Genomic DNA, 23,579 nt, shown 5'->3' with positions numbered 1-23,579 from the left:
TATTATTATATTATATATCATAATTATATAATATATTATATAATAATAAGTTTATTATATTATATTACATTTTATATATCATATTGATAGATAAAATATTAGTGTTATATATAGCATAAGGGTAAGTATGTCAAGTTCCATTCCAGAGAATTCTTAAAATTACAACCAAATAAATGAATCAACTTTCTTTTCCATTTCATTCACATTACCATTTTTATTCCCATTCCCATTACCATTCTCCCATTGTAACTAAACGCACTCTAAATAAAATTTTAGTATTCTTTAATCTTTCTGAGACGCTAAAGGAACGAGGAATATAATTCTCACAACATTCAGAATCTAATGCTAATTTTGCTGCAACTTTCATCTCTTAGTGACGGCGGTCTTTTTCTTTTCTTTTTTTTTCTTTTTAATGAACAGTTTTTTGTTCATAGTTACTGATATTTTTATTTGTATTATTATTTGAAAACAAAAGAGAATAATGCTAATATTATCTTTCTCAGATTAAAGCATGTCACTTTAAAATACTGAACAAGCCCAAAAGACATAGATCAGTTAGTGATCTTCCAAATCCAAGAGGTGAATTTGAGGAACATCACTTTTTAAGGATTGACATTTTGAAATGTATTACTTTTCTGGACACTTTAAGCCTATTTTACACATAGAAGAAGATATTGCTGAATATGATGTTCACTCATATGTACATAAGCTTGGTCCATAGAGACTTGGGTTACCCGCTTACCACTAATCAGGGTTGAAAGAAGGAAACTTGTAGTAAATAGTAGATTTATGAAACTAAATTAAGTAGATAGCAGATTCATTTACGACTGTTTCACACGGCCTCCCCCAAAATATGTTTATCCTTTAGGAGATTGTGTAGATATAGATATAGAAACAATCCAATTTCCACTAAAAAAGTATAAATTAACAAAAAGAGTATACGGCAACAAGATGTAGAGCGAGGAGTCTGAAACGACAATGAAGTATAAAACAACAAGAAAGTGTAAACGACATAAACAAATATATTATTATTAATATAATACACTATAATATATAATAATATTATAATTATAAGATTATGTTAATATTTAATTATATTAATTATTATGTTATTATTAATATAATAAATATAATTATATCAATACAATATGATATATAATATATTATAAAATAATAATTACAATATTATATTATAATTATAATATCATATTATTAAAATAATTATAATATTATAATAACATCATATTATTGAATAAAATAATAATATTAGAGTTATTAATATATTTATGATATTATTTGTTACAATATTACTATTATATTACTATTATATTATATTATGAGTCTGAATTTTAGATTTGGAAGATTGTAAATTTTAAATTTCATTAGGTGTATTATGAGTATTATGAAAGTTTTATTAATTGTACTATGCTGATTCTTGCACAATCTAAAAGCTAAAGTTGTCTTTAAACTGGTTCTGATTTTGGCTGTAAATTCTTAAAAAGTTCTTCAAAAAACACTTTTAAAGAGATTTACCAACACTAAAATCAGCTTTTGCTACAAGTAGAAACTGATGTTGAGATGGAAAAACAATACCAAACTAAGCAATTGTATTACGTCCTTATAGATTAGGGTAATTCTTTAGCATGTAAAAGTGACAAATCAGGGACTAAAATTGAACTAGTTGCAATTCAAAGTTCATTAGTGAAATTAACTCGAATTAAAAGTTAAAACAACAACGCAGAAAAGTTTAAATGAATAAGAAGATATTACTCGCTTCGATTTTCTGATTAAGAGAAAGAGAGGGAAGAAAAAAAAAAAAACTAAAGGCCGTGTTTGGAATTGATCCCTTTTTTATTTTTCATGTTTTTTGAGGAAAAAAAAAATGAAAACGTTTTCAAAACCGCATTTGACGCAATAAAAATAAAAAACAGAAATGAAAACAATTTTTTAGTTTAACGTAAAATGAGAGAGAAATGAAAAATAACTTTTAATCGTTTTTTATTTTTTGTTTTCATTTTCTCCTCTCTCGAGCAAAGAGACATTAATGAATTTTTTTACACAAACAATCTCTTGATAAAACTACCAAACGCATTTTTAAAAATAATTTCTGTCTGAAATTAAAAATATTTTTATTTTTATTTTCATATAAAAAATAATATCATTTTAAAACGAATTCTATTGAAATGATTTAACTAAGAATAATCTAGAAGAATGCCCTTCTATTAAGAGAGGATAAAATTTTTTGTCATTTCTTAAACACTAAAAAAGATTTTTATCCTTGCTTCTCTCATTGCATACTAACTTAAAGGGGCAGAATTCAAGCAGAATAACACAACTAAAAGGATGAAAAGATGACATATTTCCTAAGTTTCTCCTTAATTTGCCTGAAAAGGTTATGCATGTCAAGTATGTTCTTTTGGGTTGGGCATAATAATAACTAACATATTTGTCTAAAAAGTTATGAGAAAATTCGGTTACCACGAATAATAATTCCGATAACAGCAATACACAAACTGGTTAGAAGCAAAATGACTTTATAAGTCCTAATGTGACGATGCTCCTGGGCCAAGTATTTGAAGATAATGTTTCACATATACAAAAAGACTCGGAACCACAAAAGAAACAAGATGGACACTGGTTAATGGCAACACCCGAAGATGTGAAGAAAGAAAAGGGAGAACAAGCTCAACGGTGGCCACTGTTGACATCATGCCCCATTTCTTCTGCATCCTCAAATCGCTGATCGTTGATCTGAAGCTGCAATATTTACAAAAAGGTGATCAATGATTACTTCAGTCTTCCACCATTTTCAGATTAAATCGCCTGGCTCTCCTTGAAAAGTAACCGGCTCGTAGTTTACAGCTTAAAAATAAAACTTTCGATTGCAATTCTAAGCCATATACATTCGTTAGATTATCACTACCATTTAAGTCCTGTAAGATTAGTGCATCTCACGTCTAAATTCGTAGTAACTACAGCATAAGTTACAGAAGACCTAAGATACCAATGTGACGCATTTTCCATTAGTATAGAACACATCCAAAAGAAAATTAAGCAGCAGCTTAAAATGCAATTTCACGGGCGTACCTCTAGCACTGTACGTGCTAAGTCATGATCCCCATTAGATTGACCAATTGTGCTTGTTGGATTTTGAGACATAATCCAATCAGGATCTTCCCCTTCTAGAAATACCAAATTCAAACAAAATTATCATTCACCATAAGTACATGCCAGAAGCCATAAGTGTTAGCTGCTTTAATCATACCTGCAACTTCATCTCCAATCCGATCAGCACTAAAAATCCAATTATGCGCTTCTTCTTCTCCTAAAGAAGGCATAAACGAGTAGCATATTAGTGAAAGAATTAGAAGCAAAAGCTACTAAATTCAACTTCAAAGAAAAATATTCTACAAAACTTTCCTTTAAAAAAAAAAAAAATTGTTCTAACCTTCAATGGGTTCTGGATTAAGCTCTGCACACTCGCAGAATATCTCAAACAAGCGGTCCACTGTAGAAGAGAAAAGGATAATACATTTTATGCATCCCCATTAAGAAGAGAAGGTACTAGAAAACCAGAAATGATAGAATGGTAATATCACAACCTTTGAAGCATAAGATCAGATAAACGGATAAGAAACCAATATACCATCAAGACAGCAACCAAATTTTATAATAAATAGCATGGTGACAATCTTTAAACTGTATCTTCGTTTGTGTGTGCTGCATGTGTGTGTGTGTGTGTTTGTGAGAGAGAGAGAGAGAGAGACATTGGCCGGCGTCTGAAGGAATAAGCCTCATCTCCGTTATCTTGGATAAATCTTGGGCGGCTCCATTGCACTCAGAATCTGAGTCCCCAGACTCATCCTCATCATCTCCTGTTTCAATCTTTCCCCCAAAATAGAAGAGAAAAAAAGTTCACATTAAACAAAAAAGGTCAATTCATCATCAAGAAACTAATCTTACATGTATTTACATACAGGTTACGAAGTCCTTGAATCTACTAACGCACACAGTGCAACCACCACATTAATCACCAAACAGTCAGTTTTTGGAACTTTGGGGTTCAACCAAAAAGAGCTATATCCAGATATAATTATCTAAACCAGGGATTTTTCACTTGATTGGCTACGATGTTATACATCATACAAATCAAACAAGGACCTTTGGCTTTCCAAGTTTCCGACTCTCTGTATTCAGATATCATTATCTACACCAGGGATTTTTCACTTGATTGGCTACGATGTTATACATCATACAAATCAAACAAGGACCTTTGGCTTTCCAAGTTTCCGACTCTCTGTATTCAGATATCATTATCTACACCAGGGATTTTTCACTTGATTGGCTACGATGTTATACATCATACAAATCAAACAAGGACCTTTGGCTTTCCAAGTTTCCGACTCTCCGCAACGCGAAAGTAACAGTCTAGCTTATTGCAAACTCTGCTTCTAATGGAATCAAGATCACAACCTCAACAGGGCTCAGATATAACTTTTAAAAAAATAGATTGATAAATACAAACTTGATACCTGAGTATATATACAAGGAGAAGGATAGGCTTCTGGATCCCTGGATACAGCATGTAACGATAAAAACAAGAAATCCACTGCATACCCTTTTGCCCTGTCGACATCGCTCAGCCAAACAACTTTCCTGCAAAATCCCATCGGCGCATTCAAATGCAATTGTTCCAGATGAAAATTTTAAGTTTTTTTTTAATGTCTAATAATCAAACTACAGGTAAAATATTTAGCATAATACATGAAAAAAACTGCGTGTTTCTTCATCAAATCAGAGTATATGACTCTAGCCTATTAGTTACAATTCTTTTGGTCGCTCCTCATATTTTCAGTAGAGAAACAGGGAAAGCAAGTTTCAATTTTTTTTTTTCCTTTTTTCTAAAAAATCTTAGCAGAATAACTTCCCACAGTGCAAGGAACAATTTCAGAAGAATCAATTAACGAAGAGATCACTAACCATAAATAGCGAACTGAACTCAGCAAAAAATTACCAAAAAAAAACAAAAAAAAATTAAAATAAAGAATTCAAAGTTCCAAAATGAAATAAGTATCCGTGACATTCTGGCAGCGAAAGAGAAGGAGAGGGAAAGATAAGATAAAGGGGTTACTTGGTGGAGATGTAGAGAGTGCCTGGGGATTCGGGAGGTCGATTGCCGAGAACAATAGAAACTCCACGTTGAACATGCATCAGCTCCTCCCCATTTTCAGCATCAAGAACTGGTTCTCCGGCACCCTCTCCGACTCTCTCAGTGAACCCTGTGATCCCCACCGCCATTTTTCTTTCTTTCCTTTTGCTTCCACAAACGTTGATTTTTACCAAACTTCTCTCTGCTAATATGCCCAATTGAGCTTTTGTTATTATACTGATACTGGTTTAGGGTTTTGAGGGGTTATGGTAAAGCGCGAAATTTCAATTACCGCTCTTTGTTTTGTTTTGTTTTTTTTTTTAATAATGTGGAATCAGCGCATTTTCTCGATAGTCGATAATAAGAGAATTGGGGAAAATTAGTGGAGATAATCACACGTACTCTCTCTCTCTCTTTTTTTTTTTTTTTTTTTTTTTTTTTTTTTTATTTACAAAACCCCTCTTTTTGGACCTTTTTTTTTTTTTTTTTTTTTTTTTTTTTTTGGAATTACACAAACCGTCTATTTGAAGAGTCTTGAAGTAAATGTGGGGTAAATTAAGAGTTACGTTTAGTTCGTTGATTTGAGTTTTTAATTTAAATTTATATGTAATTTTATGTGAGTTTTTTACTATAATAAAAAAATTAGATATAGCTATATTTAAGAATTTTTTTACTATAAAACTCAAATTTTAAACTCGAATTGATAAAATAACCGGGGTTTAAGGTCTATAGTATTTACCTGTACATCTTTAATATGAAAATTAGATTTAAAATGAAAGTATTTCTCTAGTTCACATAAAAATGCTCATTTGAATGGTAGTAGGATACATAGAACGTTCATATAGAATTAGAATAAGATATTCACGTAAAAGTATAACGCTTTTTTCCCATTCTGTAATAAAACTTAAAGCATCACACTAGTAGCCATTATTTTTTCACAATTTATAGTGCCAAGCATTTTTTTTTATAATTTAAACTCCGTTCATTTTACCGATTTAAGTTTAAAATTCAAATTTTACTACATAAAATCACATCTCAACCCGAATTAAAAACTCGAATCATAAAAAACAGACCTTCATAATACCAAGAATTGTTAATAGAATCCAGCATAATAAGAATGACTTGCGTCTACATCTAGTTCAGTCAATTCGGGCCGCTCTAATTTAACATTGACAAATTATTTTATTAAATTTGGTGCATCAACTTATTGTACTAAACTAAATTTGTATTCTTGCAATTCATTCTTGTAGCTGTAAATGTAAACACTAACTCCGTCTTCCAATGTAAATTAAAACATAAATAGGTTCAACCATTTAGTTAAGACTAAACGTTTGCTTTTGCCAAGGTTTTTCAGACAATTCATAACACGATGAGCAAAAAGAAGTAGACATCTCAAGTCAGATACAAATTATGTTTCATGCTCTCCTGCTCTCCTCCATCAAGATTCGAAAAAGCAGAACAATACATCCCAACATTCATGAACTATAAAGCTCCACATTCAGAAATAAAAAGAAAATCATCTTCTCCGTCCATTGTAGTAATCCATGCTATCCAAAACTGCGACCGAGTTAACCATAGCTAACCTAAGCAACAAGAGTGCTGGCAGTTGTTGATTCACTACAAAACAAAATGACCACGATGAAGTCAGCAGAAGAATTTATGGAAAGATTTCAAGAAAACCACCTAGAAACAAATGATGAACACATTTATGTTGAGGGACCGAGTTGAAAAAGAATTCAATCAAGTAACATTATCACTTTGGCATAAATGGCCAACCATGTAATGTTATCCATCAGTAGCCTCACATTCTTTTTAATTTTTCATTTCTAATTCTGATTCCAAGGCTAACAGAAAACAATAGAGTGACTTTCGCTACAATAGAACAATAACCAAAATGAAGAACAATTACCATGGTAGCAAACTTTCAGTATATTAGAGCAATAACCCAAAACAAAGAAATCTTTCTTCTGGATGTTGATAACAGCAAAATGTATAAACTATGCATTTTTTAGGGCCGTGCAATAACTTATACCTTGCAATAACTCAGTCTGCGTTTCAAAAACTTAGCTAAAAAGACTCCATCTCGATGATATTAACTCGATAAAACATTCATATAGGACACAAGATTCAACAAATTTACAGATAGAATAAGGCGCAGATGTACAAACATATTTGAATTGGGAAAGGAATGAACGGCAACTTACTACTTCCACACTGGAGGAAGCTTCTTTGTTTTCTTGTAGTAACGAGCAAGCCTGTGTATCCTGCTCTCGACCAAAATCAACCTGAACTTGGAATCCTTATCCTTCCTGTTCCTCTCCAAATGCTTCCTAATTGACACCGCCTTCTTGATAAGATGGTACAGATCCTCGGGAATTTCAGGAGCAAGACCTAACAACGAGAACTTGAATTGATAACCACACAAAAAAACAAAAAACATAACCAAAACACAAAACACAAGAATCTGCAAGAGCAAAAGCTACAATCCCAAACACATTTCCTATCAATAAGAAGAAAGAAACCAACAATTATATCAACCACATTTTTAATCCAAATTGAAAAGATGAATATGTGTGTTTGTGTGTGTGTCTATATATATATATATATACACACACACACACTGCTTACCTAAAGGCTAAACATTGGATAACAATTACTAATTCCAAGTTCTGTGCTAATGAACTCAAATTTTGAAGAGGATTTAACCTAATTAGACAAAAATAAAATCAACAAATTTGAAAACACAAAAATACCGTGAGCCTTGAGAATACGCAAGATCTTGCTTCCGGTGACACTCTTGACCTGAGCAATACCGTGAGAGTCACGAAGAATCACACCGATCTGCGACGGCGTAAGACCCTTCTTTGCGAACTTGCAAATGTTCTCATCAACCTAAAACAACCAAGAAATGCTAATCAAATCAATCCAAATGAATCAATGCTAAACACTCAAATAAACACGATCAATTACGCGATAATTAGCTTACATCTTGAGAAGAGATCTTGAGCCAACTCGGCGGAGTCCTCTTGTACGGCAGGGCTGAGGCGGAGATACCCTTACTGCAAGCAAATAGAAAATTACATACTCATTAAGCTATATATACAAATATACAATAGATATATATATATATATTTATATATATATATGGGTGGGCAAAATTGAAGTTTTTTTACCCGCGGCTGTGCATACGACCCATAGTGGCAGTGATGGAGATAGGGCTTTCTGTGCTTCAAAGCTTTTCTCCGAGAGCAGCCAACACAAACCCTAAAGCCAGAAAGAGACGAGTTTCTCCATATTTTATATGTGACGGCTACTTTATACCGTTTTTTTACAAAATGACGAAGATATCCTCTTCCCAAATGTTTGGGCCCTCGGCTTACATGGACTCATGGACCATGGCCACTTTATTTGGACAAGTAGGGAGTTGGACACGGCCCAAACTTCAGGCTAATTTTACAACTTTGGAAAGTACATAATTGCCCCTTCGTAACCCTATCATTTCTGTGTGGAATTGACGGCCTTTTTTTTTTTCTTCTGAAGTCGGAATGGAAGTTTAAATTTTCACGTTAGTGATATATATTCGAATACCAAGCTTCTACGTAATATATCAGCATTTATGTTTTGACTACCTACTGAAGATTTTTTTTTTAAAAAAAAAAAAGAAAAGAAAAGAAAAAATCGCTGAACCGTTGAAGGTTATTCTTGAAAGCAAAATAATAAAAAATCTAAAGTTGATGAACACTTGTGGAAATGCCCCCTTCTTAAAATCTCATATGCCTCTGCCTCTGCTTATTTCACTACGCTAAAAATTTTTAAAAATAATCACATTTAATTTTTTTATTATAATAAAATTTTTTTACATAAAATTACATTTAAATTTAAATTAAAAATTTAAATTAACAAGATAAATGGGCTTATATATCTCTTATTTATTCCCCCAAGGAACAGATAACGTTTCCAAAGTGCCAGTCTGCTAGCAGCATTATGGAATCCAAAGTGGACCCAACTTCAGTTGTATGGCAGTTTATAGCCCCACAAAACACTGACGTGGCAGCTACAAAGCGGTTCCCCGAAGTAAGAAGATACTGCTGCCGAGTTGAGTTTTCTCCCTCCGATGATTTTTGTCTTTTTACTTATTCTCCAAATCTGACCGCTATATATTGACTAACAAAAGACCTTCCTCCTCTCTTATAGTGTCCGCTTATCACAACATATGAATTTCCAAGCGCCAAAACATGAAGAGTCAGAGACCAACGATGAGGGTCACAACTATTTCTCTTGTATTGTTGTTTGTGTTTTTAAGAAGCGTGTTCTCAAAAGAAGTAAATTATGTGAGCGTGGGTGTGGTTGTGGACAGCGAGACATGGGTTGGGAAGATGGGGCTGAGTTGCATTGAAATGGCGGTTTCTGAATTCTATGCTTCTCACGGTTATTACTACAACACAAGGTTGGTCATTCACACCAGAGACTCCAAGTCCGATGTAGTTGGAGCGGCTTCTGCTGGTACTATATATTTCTATCGCCTTCTTCTGCACTTTTTTCTTTTCTTTTCTTTTTTTTTTTTAAATAAATTGTCTACTTTTAGGACATAAATTTGATTGATTATTCATCTCTGGTCCTAAGTCAATGAAGAAACAGTCTTTTGTAGCTTTCCAATATTTGCTCGTCAAGATTCAAGGCCATTGATCTATCCGCGTCTTAATTTGCGGTTGTAGACACTCACGTAACTATCCCGCTGTAGCAGACAGCCAGACACCCATTTTCAAGGAAACGACTCACATATCTCTTCATTCACGTCTCTGATGTGAATATTTTTACCTGCAATTAACATTTTTTACCTTAGTTATTTATTTATTTTTGAAATGCAATAACATACCTTCATTAAAAATCCACTAAATAACTAAGATACAGGACAAAACCAGAGTTAAGAACCAAATGCTACTCACATGACTAGATAATAGAAACGCATCCCTCACTTAATAACAGATAGAATTCTTCTAACTAGTGGCACTATAATAGGGTTTGACCATTTTGAAACGATTTCAGATAAACCACATCTCAGTCTCAAAATGTATTACATAACTCAAACTTAGAGCTGTGGGGAGACCACCCTCTAGCCAACACCTAATGCCAGTTGATGGGGATACCATCACTGTTATTACAACACAAATAAAACTATAAAATAGAAAAAACTCTAAAAAGATCCTAAGAAATCAAACCAGTAAAATCGAATCTCTCAATGCCGGAGGTATGTGAAATACAGTAGGAATGGTACTAGAGAAAAGCTCTTGAAAAGGTGACAAAAGCACCGGAGACACGGTGGCACGCGGGACTCACGTGCTGCCGCCAATAAGCGACAATTGCCACACGCTCTAGACCACATTTCTCGCCTCCTTTTCACAATCTAATTCCTAGAGTTTAACAGAATCTCGTGGCGAGTGCGTCCTATATCTAAGGTAGAATATCAGAAATTGCTTCCCCTTGAACAACTCCATTTCGGTAGCTATCCACACTTCTGTCAGCACAAACCCGACGCTAGTGACCTCTGCGATCTCTCTGACGAACTTTAAAGGCCGGCAGCCTGATGAATAGCCAGACCAGAGACCCCAGAGAACTCCCCCTCTAAGCTTGTTGCAGAGCACCTCTCTCTAGAATTATGACGGCCAGAGTTTGTGAAGAGTTTTTAATTTTAAAATAAATTAAAATTGAAAATGTTATAATTATTAAGTAAAAAAAAAAACTAACACATAAATCAATAACTGTGCCAAATTTGATAGTAAGTATATCATTGCATTAATGAGTGATTTTCTTTTCGAAATATTAAATTTTTACATTAATATAAAGATTTGATATTGCTCTTATGTAGAACTTTCAATTTGTTTGCTTGCAGTTTTTCTTTTAACTTCTTTACCTCTTCTTTTAGACGTTTTTATACTTTTGTGTTAGGGGTTGCCTGCCAATATACATGTGATTTAAATACTTGTGACGTGAACAGTTTGTGACCATAATATACAAATTAATTAAATGGCAGGCTGCATTATAGCCTTATAGATGGCACGCAAAAATTGGATGCCAATATTTTACGAATAACTGGGTTTGCAGAGTTAAACATAACATTCCTCTTATGCAATAGTGACTTAAAATGTGTAAAAAAAAACAAATATATATATATATATAAATATATTCATGTGATTAACTATTTATTATTATACACTTTTCATAGTCATTAGCACATATAGTAAAAGCGGTATTAGTTGTTATATACTCCTCAATTTATTAATGTTTGTAAAATCTGTCTTTCTTGAAGACAAACCTAAAAATCTATTTTTCTGACAATTTTTTCTTCGATCCTAAAGGTTTATATCTTCTGATCTAGGCAAAATTATCTTCGTCTTCCAATCAAAGACAACTATAATTTTCTTCTAATAATCTGGGATCTTTCTTTTGTATAACAGCTTTAGACCTCATTAAAAATGTAGAAGTCAAAGCCATTATAGGGCCAGTATCATCAACTCAGGCGAGCTTCGTGATTAATCTAGGTGAAAAAGCTCAAGTCCCCATCGTATCATATTCGGCAACAAGCTCTTCTCTTAGCATTCACAGTTCATATTTCTTCCAAGCTACCCAAAATCAAACATTTCAAGTGAATGCCATAAGTTCGATCGTTAAAAAATTTGGATGGAAACAAGTGGTGCCCATTTATGTAGACAATGCATACGGAGAAGGGCTTATACCTTTTCTCGTCGATGCTTTGCAAGACGCCGGTGCTCATGTTTCATACCGGAGTGCCATTTCTTCGTCGGCTTCGGATGACCAGATTGCCAAAGAGCTTTACAAGCTGATGACAATGCAAACAAGGGTGTTTGTCGTTCACACGGATGTTTCTTTGGGGTCCCGGATTTTCAACAAGGCAAAGGAGATTGGAATGATGGAAAAAGGCTATGTTTGGATTGTTACAAATTTGATGACCAATTATTTGAGTTCGTTGGATTCTTCAGTTGTCGAATCAATGCAAGGGGTGTTAGGCATAAAAACATACGTTCGTGATACAAACAGGCTTAGAGAATTTAGAACTCGATGGGAAAAGGAATTTCAGCTAGAGAATCCTAAACTCTACGATTTTGAACTAAATGTGTACGGATTGTGGGCTTATGATGCTGTAACGGCGCTAGCCGTTGCGGTTGAAGAGGCTTGGAAAAGTGGGAATTTTAGCTTCAAGAAGACAAGTGATGTTTCAAGGAAGTACTCAACAGATCTTGAAACATTTGGGGTCTCTCAAAATGGTCCAAATTTGCGGAAAGCACTATTAGGTGTGCGATTCAATGGCTTGGCAGGGAATTTTAGTATGCCTAATGCGCAATTACAATCAACCAGTTTTGAGATAATCAACGTTAAGAGTAATGGTGAAAAACGGATAGGATTTTGGACACCTCAAAGTGGGCTAGCGAAGAGTTTATTGGAAACAAACACAAGAACAGGTATAATGTCAACAAACACAAGAACAGGTATAATGTCCTCCATCCCTAATTTAGGACAAATCATATGGCCGGGAGAATCTACCGCTGTTCCAAAGGGATGGGAGATTCCGACAAACAGGAAAAAGTTGAAAATCGGTGTGCCGAAGAAGGAAGGTTTCGAAGAGTTTGTGCAGGTAAAACACGATTCTGTCACTAATGAAACCATTGTCACAGGATACTGCATAGATGTCTTTGAAGCTGCGATGAAAGCATTGCCTTACAATGTTGATTATGAGCTCATTCCATTCACAAAGCCTGATGGCGAGAGCGGTGGTACTTATGATGATTTGGTTTATCAAGTGTCTCTTGGGGTACGGCTACTATTCTTTATCTACCCTTGTTAATTTCTCTAACTAGGAGCTTTTATTTATTTTAAAACAAAAAATAGGAGTATAGTAATAATTGGTAGTAAGCATTTCTTTATAATATTCTCACACGATAATGTAACAGCGGAGTTGTTAACATCATTAGTTTACGAAATTTATCAGAGAATTCACATCCTTGATGGTTATTGCATAATAACCGAAAGTTTTATCGAAATATATTCATTAAATACAAAATGTTCTAGTTTGTACTGGTTTTAACAACGTTGAAGAGAATATATTAGTTTATCTATTCATATATGTGATTAGGATGAGGTTATCCATGTTAAATTTTAGAAGATGTTAATTTTTATGTCAGGTCTAAAAATTCCCAAAAAAAAAAAAAAAGCCAAAGTTCAGGGATTACGTACTCCGCCAAGAAAACAAATTCTGAGACTAAAGTGATAGAATACTAATAGCTGAGGGACTAACAACGCTAATTAATTTATTCACATCTATGAACCTCATCTCATTTTAACATACAGTGATATATTCAACTTCTTCTTTTTTCTTATTTTCATAATACTATATCTAATTTTGTCCACTTTCAAATAAAGCAGCAGTGACTTTCTTGGTTGACTTGATTCGTGGATGTTTCATACATTACAGAAGTTCGACGCGGTAGTCGGGGATACTACAATTAGAGCGAACAGGTCAAAGTTTGTTGATTTCACATTGCCCTACACACAATCTGGTGTCTCAATGATTGTGCCAGTTGGAGACAAACGAAGCAAAAGCAATGCTTGGGTTTTTCTAAAGCCTTTAACGTGGGATCTCTGGATGACAAGCGCTTGTTTTTTCGTCTTCATTGGTTTTGTCGTTTGGATTCTTGAACACCGAATTAACGATGATTTTAGGGGCCCTCCTTTCCATCAAATTGGCACCAGCTTCTGGTTCTCGTTTTCAACCATGGTCTTTGCTCATCGTAAGTTTTCATCATTTTCTCTAATTCTCCAATATGATACTCTTTCATAAGATGTGTATATTTTTTATATACGTTATTTTTTACTAACATATTAAGTCATGAAATTCGAATATGTTAGTCAAACATAACATTATAGAGGACAAAGATCTGATAAAAAATTGATTATGTGTTGGTGCATCGTTAAAGATGTCTTTCTTTCTTCTCTCAAAAAGTGTTTAGAATTTAACACTCTAATATAATCCCACTTTAGGAGTCTTGCCCGACTAATGTATTATGCGACATTGAGTTTATAACAGTTTGAGTGAAACTGTGCCAATTATTTTAGCAGAATTGGTCAAAGTCCTTTCTATTCCATTAGTGACTCCCGAGATTTCCAAAGTGATGAAGGAGATAAGGGATAGGATGATACCAATAATTTTTTTTTTCTTTTAGAAAAGAATAAGTCATAGTACAACCAATATAGTTAATTCGATAAGTCTATTATACTCAATTAGAGATCCAAAATAACGTGACACACAACCCCCATTTGGTTAAAAAAAAAAAAAAAAAAAAAAAAAAAAAAGAGACACAAATAAGGTGCCCGTAGTAGTACATAAATTTTCTGTGTTTGAAATTAGTCCTCAAAATTGCGGCGAATTTGGAAAACCGCAACCAGTTAGTACTAGAGAAAAGGTGTGGTCCATTGTCTTGCTAAAAATTTCTAAGGAAACTGATAAAGTGTAACATGTTCTTTCCCTTTTCCTTCTTCTTTTGAACTTTATTTACAGGGGAAAAAGTTGTTAGCAACTTGGCAAGGTTTGTGGTGATCATATGGATGTTTGTGGTGCTAATATTGACTCAAAGTTACACAGCTAGTTTAACATCACTCCTTACCGTCCAACAACTCCAGCCAACGGTCACCGATGTACGGCAGCTCCTCGTGAACGGAGACAACGTCGGCTACATCGACGGTTCCTTCGTCCGCGGAATTCTGAAAGATCTAGGCTTTAGTGATTCTCAACTCAAGATTTACAAGTCCCCTGAACAGTGTGATGACCTATTCTCAAAGAAAAAATCTAACGGTGGTATAGCCGCTGCCTTTGACGAATTCGTCTACATGAAGTTCCTCCTCACCAAATACTGCTCCAAGTACACCATGGTTGAACCAACTTTCAAAGCCGCTGGATTTGGCTTTGTAAGTCCTAAACAGTTACCACTCTTTCAAGTACATTTGTTTCTGATCATAAATAATGGAAGTAAACTAACATGTACAGTCTGCGACTCGCACGCAGGTCTTTCCAAAAGGGTCGCCTCTGGTAGCTGACGTTTCGAGGGCGATCTTAACTGTGACAGAAGAAAAGATCATGAAGAACATAGAAAACAAATGGTTCGAAAAGCAAACCAGCTGTCCAGACCCCAACACACAGGTCTCTTCCAACAGTCTCGGGCTTGAAAGCTTTTGGGGTTTGTTCCTCATTGTTGGCACTGCTTCACTCTCCTCTCTCGTAGCTTACGCCTCGATGTTCCTCTACAAGCAAAGGCGCGTCTTATTGTCTTCTGAGACCGATCAAAATCTGCCAATTTGGAGAAGGATTTGTACAGTGTTGAGAATCTTCGATCAAAAAGATTTAGATTCGCATACTTTTAGAAAGAGCATCGATGAATCGCGTGATGGAAGAGTTGTTATTGAGAGTGTTTGTGATTCGAATCGCATGGATGATCAACAATCGGTCCTTGCTTTCCCTGGAGAAGAACATGAAATATGTTTTACTGAACTTACTAATCATGAACATAACCATTACCAGTTAGAGGTATCTAGTTGATAAGTCTCTTATGTGAACGTCTTATTATAATTTGAGTAGCATGTTAGTTTCTTTTTATGAGAGATGAACTTAATTAACACGATAATTTATTGGTGATCACACACTTTGGGGGAAATAGTCAACAAATTAACGAGAATTTCCAGTTGTCCTCGTTTAGCATTTTATTGTATTTAGGATTTGAGTAATTGGAGTTGCAATTTGTATAACAATATTGTTTGTTCACAGTAAATTGTACCAAGTAGATAATATGTAAACTTGGTCACATGTGTATCACGAAGAACGATAAAAAAATAAAAAAATAAAAAAAAATAAAAAAGTTAAGAACTTATATGGGTTCTAATTTGTCAAATTATTCTACTCACGTGCTTATTAGAGACCGTGACAATTATACATGTTTTGTCGTCTCTTGGCTATGTTATGGTCAAAAAATAAATATGTACCATACAGTAATTTTTTTATTTTTTTTTATTTTCTGCTCAAGCCATACAGTAAGTATTGTTCTAATTCAACATTCATAATTGTTTTGAGCTGGACAATTAATATGTATCTACCATGAAACATCTCTGAAGATCTTATTGCCATGTTTCATTGACCGAAAAATAAATTAATTTTGAATATTATTATAACCATGGAAACAACATTTCATTCCAACACAACCGGAATAAAATAATCTTATGATATTGTCAAAGATTGGTTAAATTTATCATGTGAAGCAGTACAAAACAATAAAACTATTTTTGCCGTCAGTTTATTTGAATCACATATTAATCTATCATCCTGAAATATCTTGTAGTGGATCTATCAGTGAATTTTGCGTGTTCTACTTCAGTATGCTTTATCAAAAGAATCAATCACTTCTCAATCGTGTAATTAGATTAAGGTTTCATAGACTCAAAAAAAAAGACTAGAAAAGCTACGTGTAGATTTCATAGTCAATCAGAAGGAATAGACGAAGTTTCCGGGGCTAGGTAGTATGGCTGCTAGTACACCAATTTTTCCCATTATATACGTAAGGTTACTTCTGCTATATATATACGCGGACGAAAAGCTAAAATTACTTAAAATAAGGTGTAAAAGTTAAGATGAATCGCTTAATATTCTTCTTCCCTTCTATTAGCCTCTTTGTTTTCCTAGGATTAATTCCAATAATATTCTTGTCGGATTTGGCGATAGCACAAAACAGAATAGAAGTAAATAAGGTAAAAGTGGGCGTGGTTGTGGACTACAATGATAAATTGTTCGGAAGGATGGGATTGAGGTGCATCAAAATGGCGCTCTCGGACTTCTACGCATCTCGCAGTCATTACAACACAAGGTTGGCGCTTCAGACCAGAGACTCCGACTCCGATGTTGTTGAGGCTGCTTCTGCAGGTAATTACTGATTACTCTCTCTCTCTCTAAGATAATTAACATGGGGTTTCATTTAATTTCTTGTTTCTTAAGTTGCTATTTTACCAAGTGATAATGATGCATGAGATTTTCGTTATTACATTCGCTATTTTTATTTGTATTGTGGTTTATCTTAACTTGTCAATTTAGCTTGGTTTTTGTTATTTGTTTCTTGTTGTTTTGTATTAGTGGATATTTGATAAGTTATAGTCACATTGGATATTGTATATAACTAGACTTGAATATGGAGATACATTAAAACCATAGAGGATTTTCCTCTTAGCCATGAATTTGGCTTGAGTTTTCCCATTTCGTTGCATCAAATAATGAGATGGATGTTGTGTCTCCCTTGTCAAACGTCAAATATTGAAAAGTCTTTGTTTGTTGCCGAAGAGAAGAGAAAAAAAACAAAAAACAAAAAAACAAAAAGAGAGTTGAAAAGTCTTTGCAGTCTACTTCATTTGCCTAGACTATTTCAAAGTCATCTAAATGTTCTGAGGCTCTAACTTGTGGAATGTGGATCCAGAAGAATCGTGTTATTCCTCACCGTGTAAAACAGCAGCCAAGATAAAGAATACAAGTCAACTAAAATCACAATATAGTATGAGATCAATTGGGACCTTTCAATATTCTAGCAAAAAAAAATGGCACCTTTTAGTTTACACTATAGAATTCTTCGACTGCAACTTTGACGTCGACGACTTGGCATTCCTTTTGAATTAGTATGTTACACCTTGGAATCAGAATGTTTTCCTTAATAATGAAATATTGAAATCTTAAAAAAAAAAAATGTGATAGTGAGTTTGTAAAATATTAACAAAACAATTATAAATATGATAATAGAAGTATTATCTTCTAGTTATTGTCCAAGATTGTTAAAAATGTTTGATCATGACAAGAATTATTTAAGAATACCTTTTTTTAGATCATTTATAAATATGAAGTTGAAATGATGGGTATAGGTTCGTCCCATTTGTGTTCCCATAGTCTTGGTTTGTTTAAACTTTGCGCTAACTTACATATTACCAAAAAATAATCATGTTGTTTCTTAATCTTTCTTTTTAAAGCTTAATTTAGTTCTTTTTAATAATGCATAATACCGAGAATAAATTAAAAGCTTATGATAATCTTTATATTCTTCTTATCATGATCAACACAGCTCTAGACCTCATAAAAAACGTACAAGTACAGGCCATAATAGGGCCAATAACATCAATGCAAGCCAACTTCATCGTCGATCTCGGCGAAAAAGCTCGAGTACCGATCATATCATACTCAGCAACAAGCCCTTCTCTCAACATCCGAAGTTCCTATTTCTTTCAAGCCACACAAAACGAAGCGTCACAAGTGAAGGCCATAAGCTCCTTAGTCAAGGCATTTGGATGGAAACAAGTTATTCCCATTTACACAAATGACGATTATGGTGAAGGCCTAATTCCCTTTCTGACTGACGCTTTGCTTGAAGTCGACGCTCATATCTCTTATAGAAGCGTCGTTTCGAATGGCGACGAAAAGGAACTCGATGAAGAGCTTAAGAAATTGATGACTATGCAAACGAGAGTTTTCATTTTGCACACCAACGTTTCTCTAGGGACAAGGACTTTCGCCAAGGCAAGAGAGATCGGAATGATGGGAGAAGGGTATGTTTGGATTGTGACAAATGGGATGACCAATTTGTTGAGTTCAATAGAACCTTCGGTTGTCGGTACGATGAGTGGGGTATTGGGGATAAAGACTTATGTTCCGGAGACCAAAGGGCTTAAGAATTTCAGAGATAAATGGAAAACTCGATTTGAAGGTGATAAATTGAATGTGTTTGGATTGTGGGCTTATGACGCGGCTAAGGCGTTGGCCATTGCGGTTGAATACGTTGGGAAGAGTGGCAAGTTTGGCTTCAGAAAGGGCCAAAAGGTTGAGGGAAATTACTCAACTGACCTTGACGCATTTGGGGTCTCTCAAAATGGTACACAACTTCATGAAGCACTATCAAATGTGACATTTAAGGGCCTTGCTGGAGACTTTAGGATTGTTAAAGGGCAATTACATTCTTCCACTTATGAGATAATCAATATTGCTAATGTAAATGGGGAAATTAAGAGGGTTGGATTTTGGACGCCAAGAAATGGACTAGCAAAGAGTTTGAGTTCAACAAAAAAACTTAGCAAGGAGTATAATACTTCCAAAGACAATTTAGGTAACATTACATGGCCAGGAGGATCTAAGAGCGATCCCAAAGGATGGGAGATTCCGACAAATGGGAAGAAACTGAAAGTGGGTGTTCCATTGAGAGGCGGTTTCACAGAGTTTGTTCGTGTCACAAATAATGCCGACAACACCCCAAATGTCACGGGGTATTGCATAGACATTTTCAAGGCTGTAATGGAAGAGTTACCATATAAAGTTGACTATGAGTTCATTCCATTTGTGAATTCTAGTGGTGGGAGTAATGGTACTTACGATGATATGGTTTATCAAGTTTATCTCAAGGTAAATTTTATAGTTTGATTTATATTATATATATTTATGAGAAATTAATTAGGTGAACTGAATGTGATATAAAACCTTGTCGTATGACAGAATTTTGATGCTGCGGTGGGAGATACGACGATCAGAGCCAATAGATCATTGTATGTTGACTTCACATTGCCATACACAGAATCTGGCGTGTCAATGATAGTGCCAGTCAAAGATAAAGTAAACAAAAATGCATGGGTGTTTTTGAAGCCTTTGACATGGGATCTCTGGGTGACAATTGCTTGTTTTTTTGTGTTCATCGGATTCGTCGTTTGGATTCTTGAACACCGGATAAATGAGGAATTTCGGGGGCCTCCGTCGCACCAAATCGGCACCAGCTTCTGGTTTTCCTTCTCAACTATGGTCTTTGCACATAGTAAGTTTCTTTAACAACATTCTAGCAAAATAGTCTCATCAAAATGAAGTTTGATTTTACTTTTGCTTTTAGCAATTGAGGAAAATAAATAAAAGCTATAACCTTTCAGTTAATTTAGTGTTTGAGACCACATTTTTTTTAAGTGTTTAATGAGACAAAAATGATATTCGTATTCTATTTATGAAATGTTATTAAAGTTCTATTACAAGTTTTAAAGTTTTTTAAGTAGAGCTTTTTTTTTTAATGCAAAACTTAAGTAGAGCTTTTTGAGAAGCTAGATTTTTTAGCTTCGACTAAAAACTCTTCTCGAGAGCTAAATCTTTTTTGAAAATTCATATAAACACTGACAGAAACAAATTTTGGTTAAAGATCCTTAATTAAATAAGTATGTATATATGCCTCTTTAAACCAAACAATGTTTTCTTGTGACCTTCATAGGGGAGAGAGTTATTAGCAACTTGGCAAGGTTTGTGATAACAATATGGGTGTTCGTGGTGCTAATTCTGACACAAAGTTACACTGCGAGTCTGACATCACTCTTGACATCCCAACAACTCCAGGCTACTGTTACCAACGTTAGCCAACTGATCAAGAATGGAGATAATGTTGGTTATTTAGAAGGTTCTTTTGTCTATGGAATGTTAAAAGGTTTAGGCTTTAATGATTCTCGTCTCAAGGTTTTTAAGTCTCCAAAAGAACTCCACGAAAAATTTTCAAATTACCCAAGTGCACATGATGGTATTGCTGCTGCATTTGATGAGACTCCTTACGTGAAGCTCTTTCTTAGAAAATACTGCTCCAAATACACCTTGGCTGACCCAACATTTAAAGCTGATGGTTTTGGCTTTGTAAGCAAGCTCCTCTAACTCACAACTAAGAGCCTGTTTGGTAAATAGGTTTGAAACGTGGTGGTTTGGACTTTAATGGTTTGAAATTGGAAGTTTGAAATATGGTGGTTTGAACTGTTTAGCAAACGGGCTCTAAATATTTCCTTCTTTTTCACATATAAAATCACTTTTGTCATTATCCAATACTTGATTCACAGGTTTTTCCAAGAGGCTCTCCTCTCGTTCCCGACGTATCGAGGGCAATACTAAACGTGACCGAGGGCGAGAAACTGAAGAAAATAGAGGCCAAATATTTTGGGACAAAGACAAGCTGTCCAGACCCCAGCAGTACACAAGGCTCTTCCAACAGTAGTCTTGGTCTTGAGAGCTTTTGGGGACTTTTCCTCATTGCTGGGGTTTCATCATTGTGTGCTTTGGCAATAAATGTTGTTATATTCTTTCATGGACAAAGAGACGTGATCGTGAGCTCTACTCCAGCTGAAGCCTCAATGTGGAAGAGATTTCATGTGATATGTAAAGTGTTTGATCAAAAGGACTTGAGTTCACACACTTTTAGAAAGAGCTCTACACAAGCGGCTCATGGACAAACAAATGGCAACGTTCACGGTGTTGTTCCTCTTGAGGCCATTTCAAATACTAATAGTCATCCAATTAGCCCATCAAGTTATTCAGACCACACAGATTTTAACTTTGTAGTGTTCTCGGAGCAAGAATCATCTCCTGCACATCATGGGAATTCGGATCAATCATCTTCTGCTACTGATCAGTTTTCTGATGCTCAAAACCACGAGGCAAGGGGTACTAACAGCTCCTGAAATATCCCAAATTGAAAAACAATTGATGTAGAACCAAAATGATTTTCTATTCTCAATTTTTTTTCCCTTCTTTAAACGACTGGTTTACTCAATAGTGTACCGTTGGTTTACTTTAATTATGTGTTTGTGTGGAGGGAGTTCTTTTTTTCCTCCTTTAAACCATTGTTTTACTCAAAAGTGGATTACTAGTTTACTATAAATATGTTTTCTCTAGGATATTTTGAGATCATTTTAGAATTTGTGGTTTAATCTAAAATAAACAAGTGGCTAATTAGACTAATGTTCTAGTTAAGAGAGAGATAGAGAGACTTATGTACACGGCCATCATGTTTTTGTTAATTTGGGTAGTTTTATCAAGAGATTATTTTCAGTATAAAAAAACTCATTAATGTCTCTCTCTCTACTCGAGAGAGGAGAAAATGAAAACAAAAAATGAAAAACGACTAAAAGTCATTTTTTATTTTTCTCTCATTTTACTCTAAACTAAAAATCGTTTTCATTTCCGTTTTTTGTCTTTATTGTGACAAACGCTGTTTTAAAAATATTTTCATTTTTTATTTCTCAAAAAACATAAAAAAATAAAAATGAGATCAATTCTAAACACGGCCGTTATGTTTTCAACTCCCACCCCTATATTTAGGGATGCAATTTTGACATAACCACTTAAAAGATGAATGGGTTATTCATTATTGGGCTTTGTAGTGGCCCAGATGTCGAAAATAGCCTCCTATGGCTGCTCAATGGTGCTTGGTAGTACTTAAAAATGGAGCAGACAGAAAGCAGAGCAGCCCATGTGGTGGGTAGTAAATAGAGTTGTCCCGCTTTTAGTAATTACGATTGGGAAATCGCTATAAATGGATAAAGAAAACGAACCAACATTATATTCTTCACCAACTTGGATCCCATTATTCCGCTTAGCAACACATGCACCAATCATTTCACCAACTAAATATTGTGTAAATCTGGCTAGTCAGGTTTCTGTGAAACAACTGTACGTAAAATTGCATTCTCACAAGCTTGAGGGACCATTGAAAAAGAAGAGAAATTAAAAATAACGACCTTGTTGAATTCCTTTAGTTGGATTTTTCTTAGTAAAATGAAAGAAACTTGTATGAATAACATCTTGCTTTTTGGAGAATTTTGGTTCTGTGTGATTAGCAATAGCAAATCACGGAATCAAGCTAGATTTGGTATTAGTATTTGAGTCTATTGGGAATTTGTATTTAGTGATTTAGTTCTAGTATGTGTGTGTCAGAAATACGTTTCATATGCTGCAGCCTGCAAGAGTTCATTGATTAAGCATCATTTTAGCTCAAGGTGTATGAGTTGGATTCCTTTCCAATTCCCATCATTTCATATCCATACTTTCTGTTTGATAACAGAACATTTAGTGTTGTAGAAGAAACAAAAAGATGTGAGGCCCTGCAAGAGATATATAATGGACCCACGAAGTTAGTTCTCAGTACTCAAAACTATTTTATATGATCGTATCTCTTTACAGAACTAGCTTCATATGATACTAAATAAAGACGTTTTAAAAAAAAAAAACTCACCGTCCTTCCATTCTCACAGTTTGGTAATAGAATCGTTTCTCTTCTATTTTTACGCTTTATTTTTAGTTATTTCTTTTTCATGACTGAAATATTGGATTTAACTCCAAATATTTTACTAAGTTAATAAACATAGGTGAGGGTTTAAGCTATGCAAATGTGCAGCCTATAGGTCCTATAGAATGTCGCATTTTGGGCCCCTAAACAAATTGAGGGACCTTGTAAAGCTCGTCTATGATTAAGATGTACCTTTCTTTTCTTAATTGATGCTAAACAAAGCACTAAGCTTTGTTGTTTCCCAATCTAAAAGATGGCAAAATGCACGCTGGTCA

General features: G+C 34.4%; 4 protein-coding genes across 5 annotated transcripts; 2 read left to right on the top strand and 2 right to left on the bottom strand.

Annotated features, from left to right (window-relative positions):
* Window positions 1–2,377: 2,377 nt before the first annotated feature.
* LOC21387866 (chloride conductance regulatory protein ICln) lies at window positions 2,378–5,491 on the bottom strand. Of its 2 annotated transcripts, none has more exons than XM_024169119.1 (7): window positions 5,132–5,491; window positions 4,533–4,656; window positions 3,768–3,885; window positions 3,449–3,508; window positions 3,266–3,325; window positions 3,088–3,179; window positions 2,378–2,757 (listed from the first exon to the last, which is right to left on the bottom strand). In XM_024169119.1, exons 1-7 carry the CDS (start codon window positions 5,296–5,298, stop codon window positions 2,686–2,688), a joined length of 693 nt encoding a protein of 230 aa, XP_024024887.1. In that variant the 5' UTR covers window positions 5,299–5,491; the 3' UTR covers window positions 2,378–2,685. The 2 variants fall into 2 exon arrangements, with proteins under 2 accessions (XP_024024887.1, XP_010101742.1); XM_010103440.2 differs by having other exon boundaries at window positions 3,088–3,182; window positions 5,132–5,489.
* A 915-nt stretch (window positions 5,492–6,406) lies between these two features.
* LOC21387865 (40S ribosomal protein S13) lies at window positions 6,407–8,430 on the bottom strand. The gene is made up of 5 exons (XM_010103439.2): window positions 8,323–8,430; window positions 8,136–8,208; window positions 7,903–8,041; window positions 7,354–7,540; window positions 6,407–6,766 (listed from the first exon to the last, which is right to left on the bottom strand). Exons 1-5 carry the CDS (start codon window positions 8,343–8,345, stop codon window positions 6,733–6,735), a joined length of 456 nt encoding a protein of 151 aa, XP_010101741.2. The 5' UTR covers window positions 8,346–8,430; the 3' UTR covers window positions 6,407–6,732.
* Window positions 8,431–9,365: 935 nt separating this feature from the next.
* LOC21387864 (glutamate receptor 2.8) lies at window positions 9,366–15,950 on the top strand. Its single transcript, XM_024169118.1, has 5 exons — window positions 9,366–9,652; window positions 11,605–12,977; window positions 13,638–13,953; window positions 14,721–15,127; window positions 15,225–15,950. The coding sequence occupies exons 1-5, from the start codon at window positions 9,385–9,387 to the stop codon at window positions 15,753–15,755; spliced, it is 2,895 nt and encodes a 964-aa protein (XP_024024886.1). The 5' UTR covers window positions 9,366–9,384; the 3' UTR covers window positions 15,756–15,950.
* Window positions 15,951–16,807: 857 nt separating this feature from the next.
* Window positions 16,808–21,841, top strand: LOC21387863 (glutamate receptor 2.7). Its single transcript, XM_010103437.2, has 5 exons — window positions 16,808–17,126; window positions 18,304–19,631; window positions 19,722–20,034; window positions 20,473–20,882; window positions 21,080–21,841. The coding sequence occupies exons 1-5, from the start codon at window positions 16,838–16,840 to the stop codon at window positions 21,695–21,697; spliced, it is 2,958 nt and encodes a 985-aa protein (XP_010101739.1). The 5' UTR covers window positions 16,808–16,837; the 3' UTR covers window positions 21,698–21,841.
* The last annotated feature ends 1,738 nt before the right edge of the window (window positions 21,842–23,579 follow it).

Source organism: Morus notabilis, unplaced genomic scaffold, assembly GCF_000414095.1.
Source record: "Morus notabilis unplaced genomic scaffold, ASM41409v2 Scaffold2701, whole genome shotgun sequence".
Lineage (NCBI taxonomy): Eukaryota > Viridiplantae > Streptophyta > Magnoliopsida > Rosales > Moraceae > Morus > Morus notabilis.
The sequence above is the reverse complement of the archived record's forward strand: the minus strand, read 5'-3'. Positions and strand labels throughout refer to the sequence as shown.

Excerpts from the sequence above, each read along its gene's own strand:
- LOC21387866 (XM_010103440.2), bottom strand. The coding sequence starts at position 5,298 with ATGGCGGTGGGGATCACAGGGTTCACTGAGAGAGTCGGAGAGGGTGCC. Across the intron at positions 3,509-3,767 it reads TCCTTCAGACGCCGGCCAAT|TGGACCGCTTGTTTGAGATA; the intron begins GTCTCTCTCTCT and ends TCTCTTCTACAG. Across the intron at positions 3,326-3,448 it reads TAATCCAGAACCCATTGAAG|GAGAAGAAGAAGCGCATAAT; the intron begins GTTAGAACAATT and ends TGCCTTCTTTAG.
- LOC21387865 (XM_010103439.2), bottom strand. The coding sequence starts at position 8,345 with ATGGGTCGTATGCACAGCCGCGG. Across the intron at positions 8,042-8,135 it reads TCAAGATCTCTTCTCAAGAT|GTTGATGAGAACATTTGCAA; the intron begins GTAAGCTAATTA and ends TGGTTGTTTTAG. Across the intron at positions 6,767-7,353 it reads CTTCCTCCAGTGTGGAAGTA|TGAATCAACAACTGCCAGCA; the intron begins GTAAGTTGCCGT and ends TTTGTTTTGTAG.
- LOC21387864 (XM_024169118.1), top strand. The coding sequence starts at position 9,385 with ATGAAGAGTCAGAGACCAACGATGAGGGTCACAACTATTTCTCTTGTA. Across the intron at positions 9,653-11,604 it reads AGTTGGAGCGGCTTCTGCTG|CTTTAGACCTCATTAAAAAT; the intron begins GTACTATATATT and ends TTTGTATAACAG. Across the intron at positions 12,978-13,637 it reads TTTATCAAGTGTCTCTTGGG|AAGTTCGACGCGGTAGTCGG; the intron begins GTACGGCTACTA and ends CATACATTACAG.
- LOC21387863 (XM_010103437.2), top strand. The coding sequence starts at position 16,838 with ATGAATCGCTTAATATTCTTCTTCCCTTCTATTAGCCTCTTTGTTTTC. Across the intron at positions 19,632-19,721 it reads TTTATCAAGTTTATCTCAAG|AATTTTGATGCTGCGGTGGG; the intron begins GTAAATTTTATA and ends GTCGTATGACAG. Across the intron at positions 20,035-20,472 it reads AACTATGGTCTTTGCACATA|GGGAGAGAGTTATTAGCAAC; the intron begins GTAAGTTTCTTT and ends TGACCTTCATAG.